This window comes from Squalius cephalus, assembly GCF_949319135.1.
Source record: "Squalius cephalus genome assembly, chromosome: 9".
Lineage (NCBI taxonomy): Eukaryota > Metazoa > Chordata > Actinopteri > Cypriniformes > Leuciscidae > Squalius > Squalius cephalus.
Window position 1 is genome coordinate 2,915,001 of NC_137130.1, and position 20,392 is coordinate 2,935,392.

Genomic DNA, 20,392 nt, shown 5'->3' on the forward strand with positions numbered 1-20,392 from the left:
GTTCATGCTTGAATCACGTCGTCTAGCGAGTGACCGTCTGACGAGGAATCAGACTTTCCCTGATCACTGAGGTTACAGTTCATTGTGCTGTGAAACACACGCTAGCATTCCAGCGCTCACTGTTACACTTTCACATATAAAGAGACTTCATTTGTATGAATAACAGCTGCTTTTATTGCACAGGTCAGAGAGAAACCGAGGAAAACCTCATAATAATTAATCAATTAAAATGTCCTGTCTGTGAATCACTGTTTATTGGAGCGTCTCTCTGAGAACTCGATTACACTGATGTTTAGTGATGATCCTCATTACATTCACTCTGCGGGGTGTTAAATCAGGATCCCGCGGGTCTTTAAAGTGTTCTCAGTTTGAGCCATAAAAAGTCTTAAATGGAATAAGAAAGATCTTAATGATCATTTCAAGAGGTCCTTAATTTGGAGACAGAAAAACAGGAATCACAATGTGACTGATTTTTAAACTTCAAAAGATTCGGCCGGTGGTTTAAAAGAAGCTAATGTGCATTTTAAAAATCGAAGCGTTTGGGAAATTATATGAATATTTATAATAATAAGATATATACACATATCTTCTGCTCACCAAGGCTGCATTTGAATTAAAAATACAGTAAAAACAGCAGTATTGCTGAATAATATTACAAATAACTGTTTTCTATGTGAATATATAGTAAAGTGTAATTTATTCCTGTGATCAAAGCTGAATTATCAGCATCATTACTCCAGTCTTCAGTGTCACATGATCCTTCAGAAAGCATTTGCTTCTCAAGAAGCATTTATGATTATTATCTATGATGAAAACAATTGTGCTGATTCATTGTGACTGATGCATTTTTATTTTTCGGGATTCTTTGATGAATAGAATGTTTAAAAGAGCAGCATTTATTTGAAATGGAATCTTTGTAACATTATAAATGTCTTTACTGTCACCTTTGATCAATTTAATGCATCCTTGCTGAATTAAAATATTTATTTCTTCAGAAAAAAAAAACAAAAAACGTTTGAACAATATTGCGTAGATATAAAACCATATTTTAAATAAATAATCACGGACTCATTCCTTTTCTTAAAAGATTTAAAGGCTAAAATGTGACATTTATCATCTTTTTGTTTTTGCCAAATCTGTTTAAATCATGGTTTTTAGTTATTTTAACCCTTAAACAGGCAAGAAAATGATAAGCAACAAATAATTTCATGTCATTTTTTATATCATCTGGACTTAAGTAAATCATATCCAAAAGAATTTTTGAAAAATTATGTATTTTGGATTTTATGAGTTGTGACTCCCAGATCACATTGCCTGTTTAGGGTATAAAAACTGTAACTGCCATTGCATGTTTAAAACAATTATATCCTATACTTCAACTCATATAATGTTGACATGTTATATATCATTGGAAAGCTTACAAACTCAAGATTCAGCCTGTGAAAACCGTTTTGAAATCGGACCTTGCGTTACCATAAAAATGGTATAAAAAAAATTGGTCAAATGGAAAAAAATGTTGGATTTAGGTCAGGCTGACTAATTGATCACAGATAACTTGAAGCAAATCATGTGACCAGCATACTCAAGACAGACAGGCTGTATCAGTTTAACCTGTAAATTTCATAATTTGAAAAAAAAAAAAAAATTCCTCAGAATACAAAGATAATCCCTTTTTTATACCCAAAAGTGGCAATGTGACTCAGGTGTAACATATATTTCAAAACGTGCTAAATAACAACATGAACAACATCTTTATAAATTTTCTTTTTCAGCACCTTAAGACAATGTTCATAATTAATGTTAGCAGTGTTAGTATTATTTTTTCAAAAGAAAAGTAAGTTTAATATATATTTACTTATCTCAAAAAGATTAATCGCGATTAATCGCATCCAAAATTAAAGTTTGTGTTTACATAATATATGTGTGTGTACTGTTTAATTATTTTGTATATATAAATACACACACATGCATGTATATATTTAAGAAATATTTGCATACATATACTGTATATATATTTATATAGTTTATATTATATATAAATATATATTTTTTTATATATATAAATAACACATTTTTCTCAAATATATACATGCATGTATGTGTATTTATATATACAAATTTAATTATACACAGTACACACACATATATTATTAAAAACAAACTTTTATTTTGGATGCGATTAATCGCGATTAATCTTTTGAAAATCTGAATGTCCTGCACCACTGGCAGCCATGTTGAATTTAGGTCAGGCTGACTAATTAATCACAATGTTTTAAACAAATCATGTGACCAGCATACTCAAGACAGACCAGGCTGTGATAAATGATAAAAGGATTTGATGAAAAAATCATTATTACGCCCCAAAAAAGACGACAAAAACTATGTTCCACCCAGATCACATTGCCAGTTTTAGGGTTAAAGTTTAGGATGTTCCCACAGACCCCACTCATATGGTGTTAATTTCACTTGTGCATGTATTAAATAGGATTTTAAAAAGCTTGCAGATACCCAGTTAAACACTTTTGTGACGTTGTGTTTGTCTACTTTTCAGCCGGAGTTCTACCAGGTGTGTCACACCAAGAAGGACTACGAGGAGATCGGCCCGAGCATCTGCCGCCACAACCCTGTGTTCGGCGTCATGTCCTAAACCATCACACACACACACGCGCGCACACATACACACTTATGGGATGGTAGGGTGCAGAAGCAAAAATAAGAAATACTTTTTCTATTGTTGGTCCCCTCAGAGTAGACACGTGTCCGACGGTGAAAGACCCGACTGCTGGAAACATACGAACATATGTTTTTTTTGTTGATTTTATCCCAGTGTAAGCAACCGAAACAGCTTCAGTCTTCAGTGAGTGTGTGACGGCGTGTAACTGAACTCGGATTGGTGATGAAAACTGGACCGGCGTCATTATTCTCATTAAGGGTGTAAAGAATCACATGTTGAACTGTGTGTACGGCTCCATCTTGTCCTTTATTTTAATGTTTTATGACCCTCGACCCCTACCACATTAAAGCAAAGTGTTTCCCGCTCTACTTTGATACTTGCTTTCAATCTATCAAATTTGTGACTAAAAGAAAACTTTACAAAAAATCCCATATACTGGATTTTCTGTCTGTCTCTCTCTTTCTTTCATGGCATTTTAGATACTCAACTGCTTTTACCTTCAGATGTCATTTATTCATGAGTGCAGACCAGTCATGTGAACATGACTGAGTGGAATGATGATTGTGCCAGTATTAGCAGAAGCTTGTTTTGATAAAGGCAGATGACACATGGGTGGGATTTATAAGTGTAATGGTGAAACATTCCAATAAAAGCTCATGGTTTCTAATGAAAAGGCTCACATGTGTGTTTTCAGCTCTATTTCTGACGTGACCTTCGGTTCAATAGGCTCAAAACGTCATTCTCATCTTAGTATTGGGTTTTTCAGGAGCTTCTCCAAGCATCTCAATCTCTCATGATTCTTAGGCCTACTGTAAACTACCATTCAAAAGTTTGGGGTTGGTAAGATTTTTGCTCAGAGTCTTGAACATAAAGGAAGATATTTTGAAGAATGTTTGTAACCAAACAGTTTTGGGGCACCATTGACTTCCAGTATGGAAAAAATACTATTTTTAAATACAAACATTCTTCTAAATATCTTTGTGTTCAGCAGAACAAAGAAATGTAAATGGGTTTGGAACAACTTGAGGGTGAGTTTCATCTTTGGGTGAACTATCCCTTTAATAAGGTCTCAAATTGTAACCACAACATTTTTATTTATTCATGTTTTTTACTTTTTCTGAAACGTTTTAGTTGGACGTTCGTCTAACATATTTAAAATGTTAAGTACGTTTGTGCCATATTGTAATTCTCGTAATTTCGAGATGACAACACACGTGACGTTCTACTCGGAGCTGTTTAACGCTTTTCCATTTTAAATGCATACATATAATATAAATTCACTTAAAAACTGTTAGATTTTTATGTTATCAGAAACATGATGTTAAATTATAATAAGCTGCTTTCAAGCTTTCTTCATATCTAAAAGATCTAATTTAAATCGCGATCTGACTCTCGCGAAAAGTCGATATTCGTCATTTTACCGATTAAAACCGGGCTGGATGTGTGTGTGTTTAAAATATGTCAAACCGAATAAAATCAGTCCTTTAACTTGCCTCACGAAAACAGATGAGTATAATTAAAACACGTAGAATGGCTGCTTAATTGAGTCTAATGAGCTTCAGTGTGTTTAGATGTGAATTTTTGACAGTTGGAGTTTGAACGGTTTTGAACGGCTTATTTGAACATTCCGTCGATTAATAACTGTGTATATGGGATAATTTTCCCGAGTTTTGATCGTTGTTGTTTTTTTTAGGAAAACCGTGAGTCGGATCATTTATAGCACACTAAAGTCAGAAAGTCAGAATTCAAGTTGTCAGACTAAAACACGTGCTGATGTCATTTAAACCACAAGTAACATAACAGACTCAGAATAAGGTTAGAGATGAACTGTATGAGTTACGATGACTCAATTACTGCATGAGAGAGATAGAGAGAGATAGAAAGAGAGAGATAGAGGGGGAGGCGAGCACTGCTCTCTCAATTCATTCGCGTTCATGATGATCGAGGAGCTTCTGTCAGACAAACTCCAGATTCGATTCACGTTAATCGATCGCACCTTTGGATCTTCGTCTCTTTTCCTCGATGAATCAAACCGCCAGCGCCTCAGGTCATCAGGTCAAATGTCAATCATCCGCCAAGAGCATCACAGTAAGTGTTTTTGAGTGTTTTTTCCAATGCATTTACAGGTTGTTTGGCGTCACACAACTAATCAAACACAGATGATCAATAATAATTGAGCTGATGGGATTATCATGTTACACCGTTTTGTTTTGTTTTACTTTTTTTTTTTTTTACATACATGACGCACAAATGCATCCGATCAGATTTATCATAACGAATGCATGGAGTCAGTTGTAGCCTACATGATGGGATGCAGTTCTCCAATGCATTAACAAAGGCAATGTTTACAATGTGAGTTTAGTGTTTGTTTGGTCTTCTTAAAAGTCCATGCATGATTGACAGCAGACATACAGTCTGCGAGAACTGATGTGATGCATGGAGGGGGGTTGAATCCTCATGCACGAATGAATTCAACCCGAATTCAGATTCTGAAAGTTTTATTAATGAACTTAAACGGTGCAATTCGAGGTTCCCAGTCACAGCGTTCAAGCGGGGATGAACAGACACCTTGGAAATGTCACCCCTTTTTTACTGTGAAAGAATCATAGATAGATAGATAGATGCTTTAAGTATTGTTCATTTAGTTCATTCTAATTGCAACTTTAGAGTGTTTCTGATCATTTTATTCTTGGGTAGGCTATAGAATATAATTAACTTTCCCAATCCTGAACTAAGTTTTCTTCTCTAAATGGTCTGTAAAGTCTTGATGTTGTTTTTGGGCTCTACTAGAACAGGTTTTCATGCTTTAATGTTCAAAAAACACATTTCCCCCAATATTCTCCATTGTTGCAGCTCCTCTCTTCCCAGTCTGTCAGTAACGCTCCGTTGGCGTTCACTTCCTGTCTCTATGAAGCCCCGCCTTCTTGGTCGGCTGGAGCAGTGTGTTGTGATTGGTCAAGCGATTTGAGCGTGTCAAATTAAACTAATTTAGTTGAACTTAACAATAAACGTCAATAATTAAAACTCTTTATTTAGACTTAGGCCTACATCATACCCTGCTATGTATGTAATTTTTTTTTATTGTGTAACATTATCTGAGATGTTTGTCAGCGCTGACGGACGGTGTTGCCAGTCATGAGATTAACGAGGAATAATCGGGCTGATTTAATTAAATTTTTTATGTTATTTTATTTATTTTTGCATTATATTACCACCCATTATCATCAGTCATTGCATTCAAAAACTGAGGATTTTTTTCAAACCAGACATTTTTTAATAATCGTCTATGGGCTGAAATTATTTAAACAACTTCAATTCAATCTAATTATTGATTATTGCATTGTAAAGTGCGTGCATGAAAAATAATAATATTTACATAACATACATGATTACATGCATAATTAAATAACATTTAATATGTTTCCCCCCAAACCTTTAATCTAATCCCCCAAAATAGTCGTGATTTAATATTTTACGATTTGTCTAGTTCTAATGCTCTTTAATGTTGTAATATTATGACACCTTTTTTCTTTGTTTCACAATACTCAACTGATGATTGTAAACTGAGGTTGGTGTCTTTAGAAGTATAATGTAGAAGTATCTGTGCTGACTTGTACACAAATAAGTCACAGCCATTGATACAGGCATGTAATGTTGCTGGCCTTTTACGTCTAGGAGATTGTAAGTCTGTGTGCAGGTAATTGTTGTTAGGAAGTCATAAACCGATCCTGTGTGTGTGTGTGTGTGTGTGTGTGTGTGTGTGTGTGTGTGTGTGTGTGTGTGTGTGTGTGTGTGTGCCGGTTCCTCTTACAGCAGTGCTGGAAATGAGAGGTCGACCAGTAACACAGCCCTCATCACTCTGTCCATCATCTCAAACGCACATTATATACATTCACACAATGCAATTAGTATGGCACTAGTGTGTGTTTGTGTGCTCATATTACTTCAGAGAGGCTATCAGATATGCTTATAACAGGAGACTCCGGTTACACACTCACACAGAGTCATAGAAAGCATTGCAGCACTTCCCAGTATTGCACTGAGGCGTGTATCTGTCATGACACACACGCATGTGTAATTAGCTGAGAGAGCGACAGCATCTGATGATAACTGAATGTCAGAGTCGAGAACATCGGACAAATAAGATAAAGAGAAGGAAAGTGGCATTAGAGGAACTGAAAGGACTAAAAGAAATGTGGTTGTTTTGTGGTGAATAGAAGATAGATGATGTTCAGATGCGTGTGTGTGTGTGACATTCTGAGTTCAGATGCATATGTGTGTGACATTCCCAAAAATATCAAAATACCATTTTTCTTGTGACTTATATACATTATTACATTGAAGTCATTCAATTCTGTTTCAAATACTCCCAATGAAAATTCGGATAATGGTTCAAGAGTGACAGTCACACGCTGTGTAGTATGTTTGGTCACATGATGTGAGTATTTTTGTAGTATGTTTGTAGTAAATATAGTATTTTTTAGTGACCAAAAGTGATCTCTGGTGGGGATATTGTTTTTAATGACCCTACAATTTCGATTCATTAAACCATTAAAATATGTGGAAAAATATCTTCTTTTTTTTAATGAGGGAACAAAACACTTGGTAAACTTGGTTAACATATTTATTTGACAAAAAAAAAAAAAGACAAACTACAGCTACAGGTTTTATATTGGTATGCAAAAACAAATGCATAGAAAAACAAGAAGCTCACAGGAAAAATAAACTTAATATTTCGTTGGTTCTCTCTTGTTCATAATTTCTTTGTATGACAGCCTTGATAAAAATGATGTCGGCCCAATTTGTCATGTTTCATTGCGTTATCATCACTGATAAAACAAATGACTCCAAGCACAACTACACAATATGCTTACAAAAAGTATTTTCTACTCTTGAATGAATTGAGTGTTCACTCATCCTGAAGGTGAATTTTGTCCAGTGAAATAACACCTTTACTGCACAAACATTGAGTCACTTTATTTAGCAGCTGATTTGTGTCCAAGTGCATTCATTTCACACAAGATGATTTCAATTTTATAAAACTGTACCCAGTATGTATTCATATGTTTGACCTTGCCCATCACAGCCTGGCTTCGTTCCAAAGTACCAATGAATGATTCATAACCTTTACCTTTCTGGCTTTACAGCCGCTGTGTCGAGTGTTGATTAACAATTTTGCTTTGCAAACACTGGAATGATGGTTTTTATTGGTTTTATGGCATGTAAAAGAGGAATTAAGGATGATTCAATTGCTTGTAGATGATGTTGGTGGGCGGCAGCTCGCTAATGCGCCGCATAACTCCACACGCACCCACGCAACACATGCAGGAACATGCAAACACACAGCGCTTGTGTATTCCAATGTAAATTCGGTCCCACTTTATATTAAGTGGCTTTAAGTACTATGTACTTACATCAAAAATACTTATTGTGTTCATGTTGTATTGTAAAACACTTTAGCTGCTATTGAGGTGTGATACAGGTAAGGTTAGGAACAGGTGTGGTGGCATGGATGGGTTAAGGTTTAAGGGAAGGGTCAACAGTGTAATTATTAATGTAATTACATAAATTAACTAGAATGTACATTTCCTGAAGAAAATGTGAGTGGTGCTTGCAGTGGCGAAACTCTGCACGGTTGCTAGGGTTTTACTAGGCAGTTGCTATGGTGTTCTGGGCGGTTTCCAAGGTATTCTGGGTTGTTGCTAGGGCGTTGCTAGGGTGTTCTGGGTGGTTGCTATGGTGTTGCTAGGCGGTTACTAAGGTATTCTGGGTGGTTGCTATGGTGTTACTAGCTGTAATTACATGCAGGTATTTTTAAAATATAAGTTCAATATAAGTACATAGTATTTAAAGCCACTTAATAAAATGTGGGACCGTGAATTCTTCTTTCTTTTGATGCTGACATGGTGTCCATGTGAAGGATGTTTACCCTAGGCTGGGGGTACTCAATAGGCGGACCGCGGTCCGGATCCGGACCCAGACGCAATACAATTTGGACCGAAGCCAAAATCAACATTATAATTTTGATTATAAAAAAAGTTTTCATTGGTGCGTGTTTTCCTAGATGTGGTTTATCTATCTTCTGTGTCCAATCCAAAGATCCAATCAGGAGCTGTAATAACTGTAATCACCATGACAACTCACTCACTCAACGCTGGCCGCAACCTCTGTGGGTCACGCAGGTTGTGTGTGTCATTCGCAACAACGCAGGCGCTAATCCATCTGCTAACGGTACCTGTTTCCTTGCTAGCGAAAATCATGGCGTGCTCAAAACCTGACAAAAAGAGAAAAATCGAATTTAAGACAGAGTGGACTGACAGTTATGCATTTGTGCTGCCGGTGGGGAGCACAAAACCAATGTGTTTAAATTGCAACGAGACGGTTGCCGTTGTCAAGAGTGGTAACGTGAAACGTCATTATGACTCAAAGCATGACTCAAATCTGAGGTAAGGGCCAGAAAAATCAAACAACTGCAATCATCATACCAAGCAACATGCAATTTAATAGTTCGATCATCCACCCAACAAGAGCGTGCAACTGAAGCCTCATTAAGAGTGGCATGGGTCTTAGGAAAGCACAAGAAACCATTCTCTGACTCGGAGATTGTGAAGGAATGCATGAATGAAATAGCAATTGCCCTGTTTGAGGGAACTCAAAAAGATGACATAATACAAACAAATATCTTTGTCTGACTCCACTGCTGTAAAGCAAACTGAAGTCCTTGCTGATGATTTGCTTGTCTGCAATAAAAAAGGCTAAATGCATTTCAGTGACTTTGGATGAATCCACAGACAACGCACAACTTCTGGTGTTTGTCAGATTTTTTGATGAAGAGAAGGGAGAATTCTGTGAAGATGTGTTAGGCCTCACAGCCATCCATGGACACACAAGAGGGGATGATATTTATGAAGCACTGATGCAGATGTTGAGAGACAGATGCTGCGTCCCAATTCGCCTACTTATACTACGCCCTAAAAGTATGTACTCTTTTTGTGAAGAAAAAGTACATACTTTTGAGTGTGTAGCAAAAGAGTAGGCAAGCTTTGGGACATACTACTTAACGGACGGATCTGTCGCAATTCGTAAACTGCCCTGTCAATCATCTTGTCACAGTTAAAATCCTCCATTCAATCTAATTTAATTTCCTACCGTTTCGGAGAGAAATGTATTTGCACGTTTATCTGCCAGTCGTGGGTCTTTCATGCGGAGACTCTCCTCATGTGCTTGCAATATGAATATAATGATGCATTTAAAAGTTAATGGCTAAACGTATCTTTACAAAAGTTCACAATGCATCTGCAGATGCAATATAATGTAGACAACACTGAATAAATACATTTTCGTCAGGTTAGATACTGATAATTAATCACTCAAACCCCTTTATCTAAACCTCTCTACATAACCGCCAGACTTGCGCGTCCTCCATGTCTGTAGTTTTTTAACACTTTTCACTCGTGTTTGTAGTTCTAACCGAATCCTCATCCAACGCGCGATGGGTTGTGGGCAATATTAGCCGTTAGAGTGCGCATCGATCTGCACTTCGGATTCTGATTCTAGACCATCCGGGTATCTTTGGAACACTCATTTCAACATACTACGATTTGGGATGTATTGATTCTATTTTCGAATGCTATTTAGGACGGATAGTATGCGAATTGGGACGCACCAAGAGAGATAGACCTGAAGCATGTTATTTCCATTGCTACTGATGGAGCTCCATGTATGACTGGAAGAGAGAGGGGATTAGTGGCCTGACTAATCACCCTGACCTCATAGCATATCATTGCATAATTCATCAGATGGTTTTGTGTGCCAGTCTTGAAGAAAAGTATGCAGAGGTCATGACAACAGTAATGAGACTTGTGAACTTTTTGAGGGCATCATCTGCTCTGCAGCATCGCTTGTTGCGCTCATTCCTAACCGAGGTGAATGCAGAATTTGATGATTTGCTCCACCACAACAATGGCATAGTAAAGGCAAGGTACTGGAGCGCTTTTGGACATTACGGAAAGAGTTTGAAACCTTTCTGTTGGATCAGAAGAGTGCAAAAGCAAAACAATTCGTGGAATTCATGCAGAATGAAGAAAAAATGAAAATGGTTGCATTTCTATCTGACATTACCTCCCATCTCAATGATCTGAACATGAAGCTCCAGGGCGAAAATAACACAGTGTGTAACCTCACATCAGCTGTCTGTGCCTTTCTGAAGAAACTCGAGCTGTTCAAGTGTGACTTACAGCAGGACCTGCTTCACTTCCCAAAGCTTTTGAATCAAACAGCAGGAACACATCATCATCACAATCATGCTGAATTCCTGGACAAGCTGATTGACTGACTCGCTTTGGAGATTTCCCTGTGGGAAAACAAGTCTTACTATGCATGGAAAATCCATTCCTTGTCAAAAACATCGCAAGAATTTTCAACTGAAGCCCTGAAAATCTGCCCATGGGCTAGTGCTGCTTCTCTTCAATCAGAGCTAATTGAGCTTCAGGAAAACCTTGCACTGCAGGAGTCTCTCTGTGACCCTACCACCTTCTGGACTCAGATGGTCCCTGCAGCAGGTGTCCCTTTCTTGCAGAAGATGGCCCTTCAAATTCTCACCATGTTTCCCTCAACATACTGTTGTGAGTCTGCCTTTTCAACCATGAATATGGTGAACAAATACAGGAGCACCCTCAGTAATGAACACTTACTTTAGGATGGTCCTTATTTTTAAAGGATCCAATTGTCATGCTCTTAACCCTTCAAATTGTTCCTTTATATAAGAAAATATAGCATGCCAATTTTTATGGCAGTAACATCATAATTACTGGTAGCTCAATAGCTTTAAACTTTCTGAGATTTTGATGATTTTCGTAAAAACAGATAATTTGATTTGGTATTGTACCTGGCTAGTAAAATTCCAAAAAAATCTCCATAAAAGCATCTAATGCACCATATATTCCTAAATATGTATTTTAGATACATATCTCAGTTTACTTACTGTAGAAACTAAATCCAAATTAATCCATCCATGACCCGGTTTAGCAGATTTACCTTTCCTGGTGGAATCAATACATATTTCTATTGATGATCACCTTGGTTATTGTTTGGGTTTAGAGCACATTTTTAGCGCAATTTTCCACCGGACAAATTGCGATTGTTAACTCATGATTTCTGTGCGTCTGTGCGCACCAATCTTGCACTTCTATCTACTCCTCAACCAGACCACCTAGAGACTTCGGGTTTTCGGCATTATGTTAAGGAAGGTCTAATCTCGGGAACGCACACAAAAAAATCCAGGAAAAGATTTACTATCTCTTAGTGTTGTGATCCCATGAGGTGAGAAAATTGCGCTAAAACACTCACTGAGTTTTTATTACTTGTTTGGTTTAAAAAATTGCATTACGTTCCTTGAAATTGACCCGGAACTTTGGCCGAATCAAGCAGATTATCAGGAGGCACAGGCAACCATGCAATGAAAGTAGTCAATGATCACGCTGAGAGAGGAGTGGCTCTGATTCAAGAATACAGTGGCTATCTCACACACTCTGAAGAACAACTGCAGTTTCTCCTTCATGTGGTGGAAGATCACCGACGGATCTATCCAGACTGCAGAAAGTCAACACTGGCTGCTGAGCATCAGAAATGAGGGATTGTTGAAAACTTTGTGCTTTTTTGAGATTGTTGTCGTCAGTGTTGCTCTGATTTCAATAAAATGTAGTTCATTTGCAGCAACTTTTAATATTACTTGCATATCACAATAACACCGCACAGCTTAACATAGGCAATCTTCCACATGATTGAGCTACCTCTAAATATCATTTTTTTTGGTCAACATTTTTGCATATTTCTCATTTTGAAGTTAAAAGGAACAGTTTAAAAGGTTAAGACACTAACATTTAGCAAAAAAAAAAAAAAAATGGACTTGATAAGGACCAGCCTAACTTACATCTGTGCCTCCGCCTGGCCCTCACACCTTTTATGCCCAAGTTTAAAGAACTGGTGGCACAAAAAAGGTGTCACGTTTCACACTATTAAGGCCAGACCACATCACCTCTTGTACATAGTTTGAACGTTTTGGGGGATTTACCACCTTTTATGTTGGAGTTCTGTTTTTTGGATTTTGACCATCACTGTTCCGGACCCTGGACGTAAGGCAAATTTGGTGAGTGGACCTTTTAGGTTTCTAATTGAGTACCCCTGCCCTAGGCTATCAACAGTAAACGAGGACCACAGCCTAGTATTTTGTATGTTTATTGTTTAACATAGCCTACTGTTTATTAAATCCAAATTACTTTAATGTCTCCATCAGGTTTGTGTAATTTTAAAGAGGACATATTATAGCCTTTTTTAAAGTCTTGGTGTTGTTTTTGGGCTCTACTAGAACAGGTTTTCCTGCTTGAATGTTGATTATTTTCCCCATATTCTCTATTGTTGCAGCTCCTCTCTTCCCAGTCTGTCAGTAACGCCCTGGTGTGTGTTTCCCGTACAACGCCCTAACTCACTGGTTCAATACCATGGTACGATAGCCTGGAAATCCAGACCTAAATCTGAAAGATTAATGGTCTGGCATCGACTAAGAATTGCAAGAAGTGCATTGCCTGTTGTTAAATAACCCTAATGTAGGATAACCTGAACACCGTGGTTTACACTTCTTACGCTACAGTAAAACACTGATGTGCATTTTCAGAAGCTGTAGGGATGTTTTCTTGTCACAAAAAGAATGTGAAACACATATGTAGGTTATATAATTTAAAATATATTTTAAAGATAATTTAATATCATAGTTATCGGATCACAGCGCATTTTTCTTCAGTATCGTGCAGCCCTAACCAGTGTGTTTTCAGCATGTCAAAGGCTCACTCTACTGTGATTCACTCACGCCTCCATGTCCCTTTCCCATCCACGATCAGATCCCAGTCTGACTGCAGTAATGATGGACATGATGGACGGCAGAGACGAGTTGTTCACGGTGGTCAGCTGATTCATCAGAATAAAGCCGCACAATGAGACCCGCTGTGTTGAGATGGCAGGAGGATGTGGGGGTCACCGCCTGTAAATATGTGAATGTTAGAACAATAAGTTTGAACAATGTGTTGTTGACTTGTGTATATATATATTTATTGTGATGGTCAATCTTTTACTCATTAATTGTCAGTAAAGAAAATATAATTAATTTAATTAATTAATGCATAAGGCTAATTCATTGCTTGACTGAAAATTGAGGTGTGTTAGTGTGTATTCATGCATAGCTGTCATATGACAAAACAAATTACATTTTGCTTGTTTTCTAAAAATATATCATTTTCAGTAAAAAAAAGTAAGTATTGGTCAGCATTTATCATTATTATAGTGCATAGGTGTTGGGGTGGGCTAGCAATGCAATTCATTTTTGGGGTAATTTTAATTTTTAAGGAGTGATGCTTGAATTTTCCCAGAATAAATCAAGTTTTCTCCAAAGGCGAGATCTTCGCACAGCTGCCCGTCTCCTTTCTGGAGACATTACAAACACTGAGGAAAACTGTTCTAGGTAGGGCTGTCGAGTTACTGATGTTAGTTCACCTGTCGCTCATATCATTTTATTATTGCAGAATTTATAGTTACATAAAGATCAGGGAAAGATATCATGGTTGTATCTTTCAACAATGAACAATCATAATGACAAAAAAACAGAAAACATATCATGGGTTTGTGTACATCATAATATAAGATGATATACACGGAAAAAAGCACAATGACAAGGCTAAATACCTTTGAATAATTCATAATACGTAAAGAAAACACGTTTTTTGTTTGCTATTTATAAGCCTGATGGATAAAACGAGGGTTAAATTCAACAAGAAAAAGAGGAAAACAATGGAGATTTAAGCGACTTTTGCTTTTGTGGGAGAACATTTTTGCATATAAAATTAATAAATTAACAGCATATTCAAGAGATGACATTTTGGGGGTTTCGTAATAAACATAATATTTTTAAGGATAAAACTGGGGGTTAAAAATGTAAGAACTTAAATCAACCCATAATTTATTGGTTATACTACAGCTGTTTCTTCAACAAGACCACAGTAAGCAAGTTTTACCTATAGATATTTACAGATAGATGAGGTAAACCAGTCGCTCATATCTTTTACGCTGTCGCGCTTTTGATAACGTCGTACGTCGTCACATGATAACGTCAACATGGCGGCTGATGCACGGATTGTATTCATACTTAATACGAGATCAGGCTATATAGCTCCTAACTCTTTTAGAGCTCGTTAAGTAAGTATTTATTGAAATTAAGACCCTAGTGAGTATGTGGTTTCGGACGCAGCCACTACTAACTAACTCAACCAGGCCCCGCCCCTTTATTCTGCGTATGAATTATTTAAATGAGGAATATTGTGAAGAAAACTCAAAACTTCAATGGGGGTGTTTCATGGAGTTCAGAAAGACACTGATATAGAGAATATCTCCCGCTGGAGGAACTTTCAGAGCTTTTTCATGCTCAAACAGCAACATCACACACACTAAATGATCATGAAGAAAGCATAATAGGAGCCCTTTAACACTCTGTTCGACCCATAGCCTATTTATGTACTGTTTATTATCTCCTCAACTTCATCTTTCGCCTGTTTCTTAGCAGCAGAGTTAAGTGGCTTTCTTCCCACACATTTTCCCACAGTTGTAATGGAACTAATGGCTCTTCATATTGTGTAATTGGTCGCCATAAAGTGGCACATTGCAGCACTTGTCCCTGATTTAGGTCTCGATCTGCACTAGTGATGCTGTTCTTATAGATGTTAAAGCCTTGTGCTGATTCAGAATGTGAGATGATAAACTGATGAACTGATGAATAAAAGAGATCCTGAGGCACCAGGAGAAGTAATTCAGTATTTGACTGCACTGACTATCACAGGAGAATTGAGATGAATTGTCTTTTTAGACTATTTGAATTGGTCTCATATTTAAAGTTGCTGCTTTGAAACATTCTTGTATAAAGCGCTATAGAGATAAAGGTGATTTGACTGACTTTAATCTACCAGAACTCTTGTAATTTATTGCTGCATGTTGACAGTATTGAGTGTAATGCATTATTAATTACTGTCATTTAATTACTTTTCCCTTGAAAAAGTAAAGGATTACTCTTAATTGTTCTGTAATTTAATTACATTTGCTTTTTATGTAATTTTTTTTTAAACACTGAACAATTCTTTATAACACAATAGTGGATTTAAAATCTAACATCTAATGTAAATGTTTTTAATGTTACCTTCTCCCTTTAAATACTTTGCTCAGTTCAAGAATAATTTATGCAATTTATAAAATTAAAAGAGCAGTTTCATGTCTATCTTTGTAATGTTCAACTGGTCGAGGTTGATTATTGGATTTAGTAGTAGTTAGTTATAAGTAATGCAATACTTTTTAGAGAGAGAGAGAGAGAGAGAGTAATTAGTATAGTAATACTATACTGTCTGCAGGGGATATATTTTTAATGACCCTACAAGTTCGACTGAGGAAAATATTTTTAAAAAATATATAAAATATGAGGGAAGAACAAAACAAAACATTAGGTATTTATCTGACAAAATTATTTGGCAAAAAAAGTCAATATACAGCCACAGGTTTTATTTTACTATGCCAAAAAATACAAATAAAATTTAAATAAATAATAGAAAACAAAAAGCTCAGAGGAAATAGTAAACAGTGACTACAACATAATAAATTATTTATATTCTATTGGTTCTCTCTTGTTTTTGCATGCGTTCATAATTTCTTTGCATGACAGCCTAGATAAAAATGTCACGATTTGTCATGTTTCATTGTGTTATCATCATAAATAAAACAATCGACTATGCAATATGCTTACAAAATCTTGAATAATATTTGAATGAAGTGTTCCTATAGGCCGGACATCACTTTTGCCCACAGCTGCACACAATACTTCTATCAAATTGATGCGATTAAGCTCATAATCGTATAACCATAATGTTAGTAAAATATGTGGCATATGCTGATTTCACTTTTCATATCACTTATGGCCACTGTAGAGCAGTCTGAACTGCTCATTCCTGACCACTAGAGGGCAGTGCAACATGGCATGAACTTCACTCAATCAATACCTAAAAATAAAGAAAACACTGAAGCCAGTCGTTTATTTTCAGATGTGGAGAAGTTATGGATCATTCCTGCTCTTCAGAATGTATAATATCCTGCATAAAATATTAAACAGTGAAGTTTTAAAGATGTGAAACGTATTAGTTTTATCACAATATCACAGTATAGTGATCTCTTTATTCTGACCGTCCTTAAAAAAAAAATGACCACACCTTATATTAAAAATAAAGGTTTTTATTGTCATTGATGGTTCCATGGAACCACAAAAGGTCCTTTATAGTGGAAAAAAGTTCTTTAGATCATTAAAATGTTCTTCAAACTAATAAAAAAATGATTCTTTTAAGAACTGATCACTGAAAGGGTCTTTGGGGGACCAGAAATGGTTCTTCTATGGCATCGCTGTGAAAAACCCATTTAGGAACCTTTATTTTTAAGAGTACACTGCAAAGAAATCATTTTCTTACTCAGTATTTTTGTCTTGTTTTCCAGAACAAATATCTGAACATTCTTAAATCAAGATACACTGAGACGAATCTCTTGAATGATTCAATGACACCTACTGGTTTAACAATGTAATGATACAATCATTAATTTGATGCATCAAGTTACTTTCAAAAGATGATTTACTCTATTTTGATCATTACTGTAAACATCAGTGTTTATATCATATGACAGATTTTACCACTGTTATGGATGCTACGATTATGAGCTTAATCGCATCAATTTGATGGAAGTATTGTGTGCAGTAGTGGCCAAAAGTTATGTCGGAAAAAACTAACATCTTCACACTGTATTCACATATTATTTAAAAAATCTGTTAAAGATTTTGTGGTCATATTGCGTAGTTGTGCTTTGAGTCGATTGTTTTATTTGTGATAATAACGCAATAAAACATGCTAAATTGTGCCGACATAATTTTTGTCCAGGCAGCCAAAATATTAATAACTGATTATGTTGTGGTCAATGTCTGCTTTTTCCTCTGTGCTTCTTGTTTTTCTGTGTATTATTTATTTATTTATTTATTTATTGCATAGTAAAATAAAACCTGTAGCTGTAGTTTGCCTTTTTTGCCAAATAATTTAGTCAGATAAATACCTTAAAGGGGTGGTTGATTATAATTGGACTTTTCTAACTTTAGTTAGTGTGTAATGTTGCTGTTTGAGCATAAACAACATCTGCAAAGTTACAACGCTCAAAGTTCAAAGCAAAGGGAGATATTTGCTTTTAAAGAAATCGCTTTTTAAGGACTTCAACAAACGGCTGGTAGAGACTACACCACATTCCTCCCGGGTTAGTGACATCACCAACCCTAGAATTTACATAAACCCCGCCCCCTGAACATGATTTATAGATTATCAAGACAGAATATGCTAATCAATGACTAGAAGATAACTACACATAAGCTACATAAACTCATCAACTAACCATTCAGAAATGTCCTGTTGCTTCTACATGTTGTCTCTTCTTCTTGAGTCTCTCCATCATTGTCTGACTCCGGTTTGAACATAAAAGGTTAAAAGTTTTTGAAATTTCAGTGCATGTCTGTGTGAGTGCAAGCTGTTGAAGCTCCGCCCCCTGTGCCGGGAGCAGCAGCTCATTTGCATTTAAAGGAACAGACACAAAACAGTGTGTTTTTGCTCACCCTCAAAAAGTGACAATTTTAACATGTTATATAAAAATATCTGTGGGGTATTTTGAGCTAAAACTTCACACACACACACTGGGGACATCAGAGACTTATTTTACATCTTGTGAAAAGGGCATTATACCCCCCCTTTAAATAAGTTTAGTGTTTTGTTCTTCCTTCATATTTAAAATATTAAAAAAGATCAAATATTTTCCTCATATTTTGATGGTTTAATCGAGCAAATATCCCCCCTGGACATCACTTTTGGCCCCTACTGTATCTGGTTTATATAAGACAAACTATTTTCAAACAAAGATAATTTGATGTGTAATTCAAACACGCTGTGTTTCTCTCAGCTTTGAGACCGAGTGATCATTCATCAATGGCATCTCATTCAAAACCAAAGTGCTGTTTCATCCCACTTTTGTTCTTCCTCACATGAATCAGAACAGCTGTGGTCGCACCCTAATTAAATGTAGTTGCAGCCTAATTAAATTTAGTCACAACCACAGGAAAAATGCTCTGATATTGTTGATCAGATTATGTGTCAATTTTAAAGCTGTAATCCTCAATTAACAGAGCGTCAGTAAAGGTCGCCGGGGTCAGAGGGCAGAAGACTTGGAGGACTTTATTAATAGTGCTGAATCCAGCACGTACTTGTGTAATTATCACTCTGACCCGGAATAATTAGCATACACTCCCGTGAGAGAGAGAGCGCTGTCTCAGCTTAATGAGTGTAAAGCCACCGTCACACACACACACACCAGATGAAACCAGGACACACAGCTGAGCTGAGCTCCATCCAGCTTCTTTTTTTGACAGATCCAGTGAGCTTTAGTTCAGCTCTGGTTCTGGTTAGTCGAGTAGTTGGTCAGGCGAGTCATCAACTAGCCCAATCGGTTTTAAAAACGTGTAATTTCCTCACTGTCAGCAGATTCATCATTAATTTATCTTGACTTGAAAGACGAGGAGCTGGAGAACACAGACAGGCGTAGACATAAAGGGAGACAGACAGTAGGTGTGATACTTTAATACAGCCTAGATTTAGTCTCACTTTGTATTAGGTTTTGTAAAATTCGATGGAAAGTTGGAAACTTTCCATGGGAATTAACAGGAATATATGGGAAATAGGGCAATTGGCAAAGCACAAAGAAGGCACGATAAGTCAACACGGCTGGAAGCATCAGGTCAACTGCAACAATGAGTAATAAAAGACATTTTGATATGATTTTAGTCAAAATGGCTGAAAAATTATAAATACAAGAACTAGTAATAAGATTTAATGGTTTCTCAATTTTTACCAATAGGTGGCGCTGTGACCAAATTGATGTGGTGTGGACAGAGTGAGGCGACAATATCACATGCAAAGTTTGGTGTCAATATGACAAAGAGTCATTTTGGCATCATGCCATCAAGTACGTTGATGTGGTTTATGAAAACGGTTTCGTCTGTCGACACGGAATTCCATAACTTTTTTTCCGGCATGGTTTCATTACAATAAGCTAATTGAATCAAAAGCTATTTGCATTTTTGGAAATTTCATTATACCTTTTTGACCACAAGGTGACGCCGAACATGGGGATGAAGACACATACCAAGCTTTGTAACGATACGCCAATGCAAGTTTGTAAAATATAGCATTTTACGACGAAATTCAAAATGGCAGATATGGGAAAATTTGGTGTTGTTCGACTGAGTCTAAAGAGACCAGTTTTGTGATTTTTGGCAAAATCGTTAAGAAGTTAGAAAAGAAATACACTAAAGCGTTGCGGAGATATAGCCTCACATCCATTTTGGCGTGCTCTTTCTTCAAATTCGTTCCGCGATATTCGAGAATGGTTTGACAAATCAACTATAGCCTAACTATTTGTCGGCATGGTCTGAAGATGAACTGGTTCAGTTTTTGTGAAAATTGGAACAACGGCCTACAAGGAGTTCAAAAGAAAGAAAAAAAGTAGTTTCTTTGGAAAATTGTAAATGGTGGAAAAAATGTCATATGTGACCCTGGATCA

The 20,392-nt window shown here is 36.5% G+C and overlaps 2 protein-coding genes across 2 annotated transcripts in view; both read left to right on the forward strand.

Annotated features, from left to right (window-relative positions):
* The window catches only part of actr3 (actin related protein 3), a 19,683-nt gene extending 16,770 nt beyond the window's left edge, over positions 1-2,913 (forward strand). The window contains exon 12 of the mRNA XM_079881926.1: positions 2,552-2,913. Coding sequence (XP_079738052.1) covers positions 2,552-2,647 — 96 coding nt within the window. The 3' untranslated portion in view covers positions 2,648-2,913. The remainder of the gene's footprint in view (positions 1-2,551) is intronic.
* A 1,634-nt stretch (positions 2,914-4,547) lies between these two features.
* The window catches only part of dpp10 (dipeptidyl peptidase like 10), a 79,083-nt gene continuing 63,238 nt past the window's right edge, over positions 4,548-20,392 (forward strand). Inside the window, exon 1 of the mRNA XM_079881951.1 lies at positions 4,548-4,762. Within this exon, the coding sequence (XP_079738077.1) occupies positions 4,697-4,762 (66 nt within the window). The 5' untranslated portion in view covers positions 4,548-4,696. The remainder of the gene's footprint in view (positions 4,763-20,392) is intronic.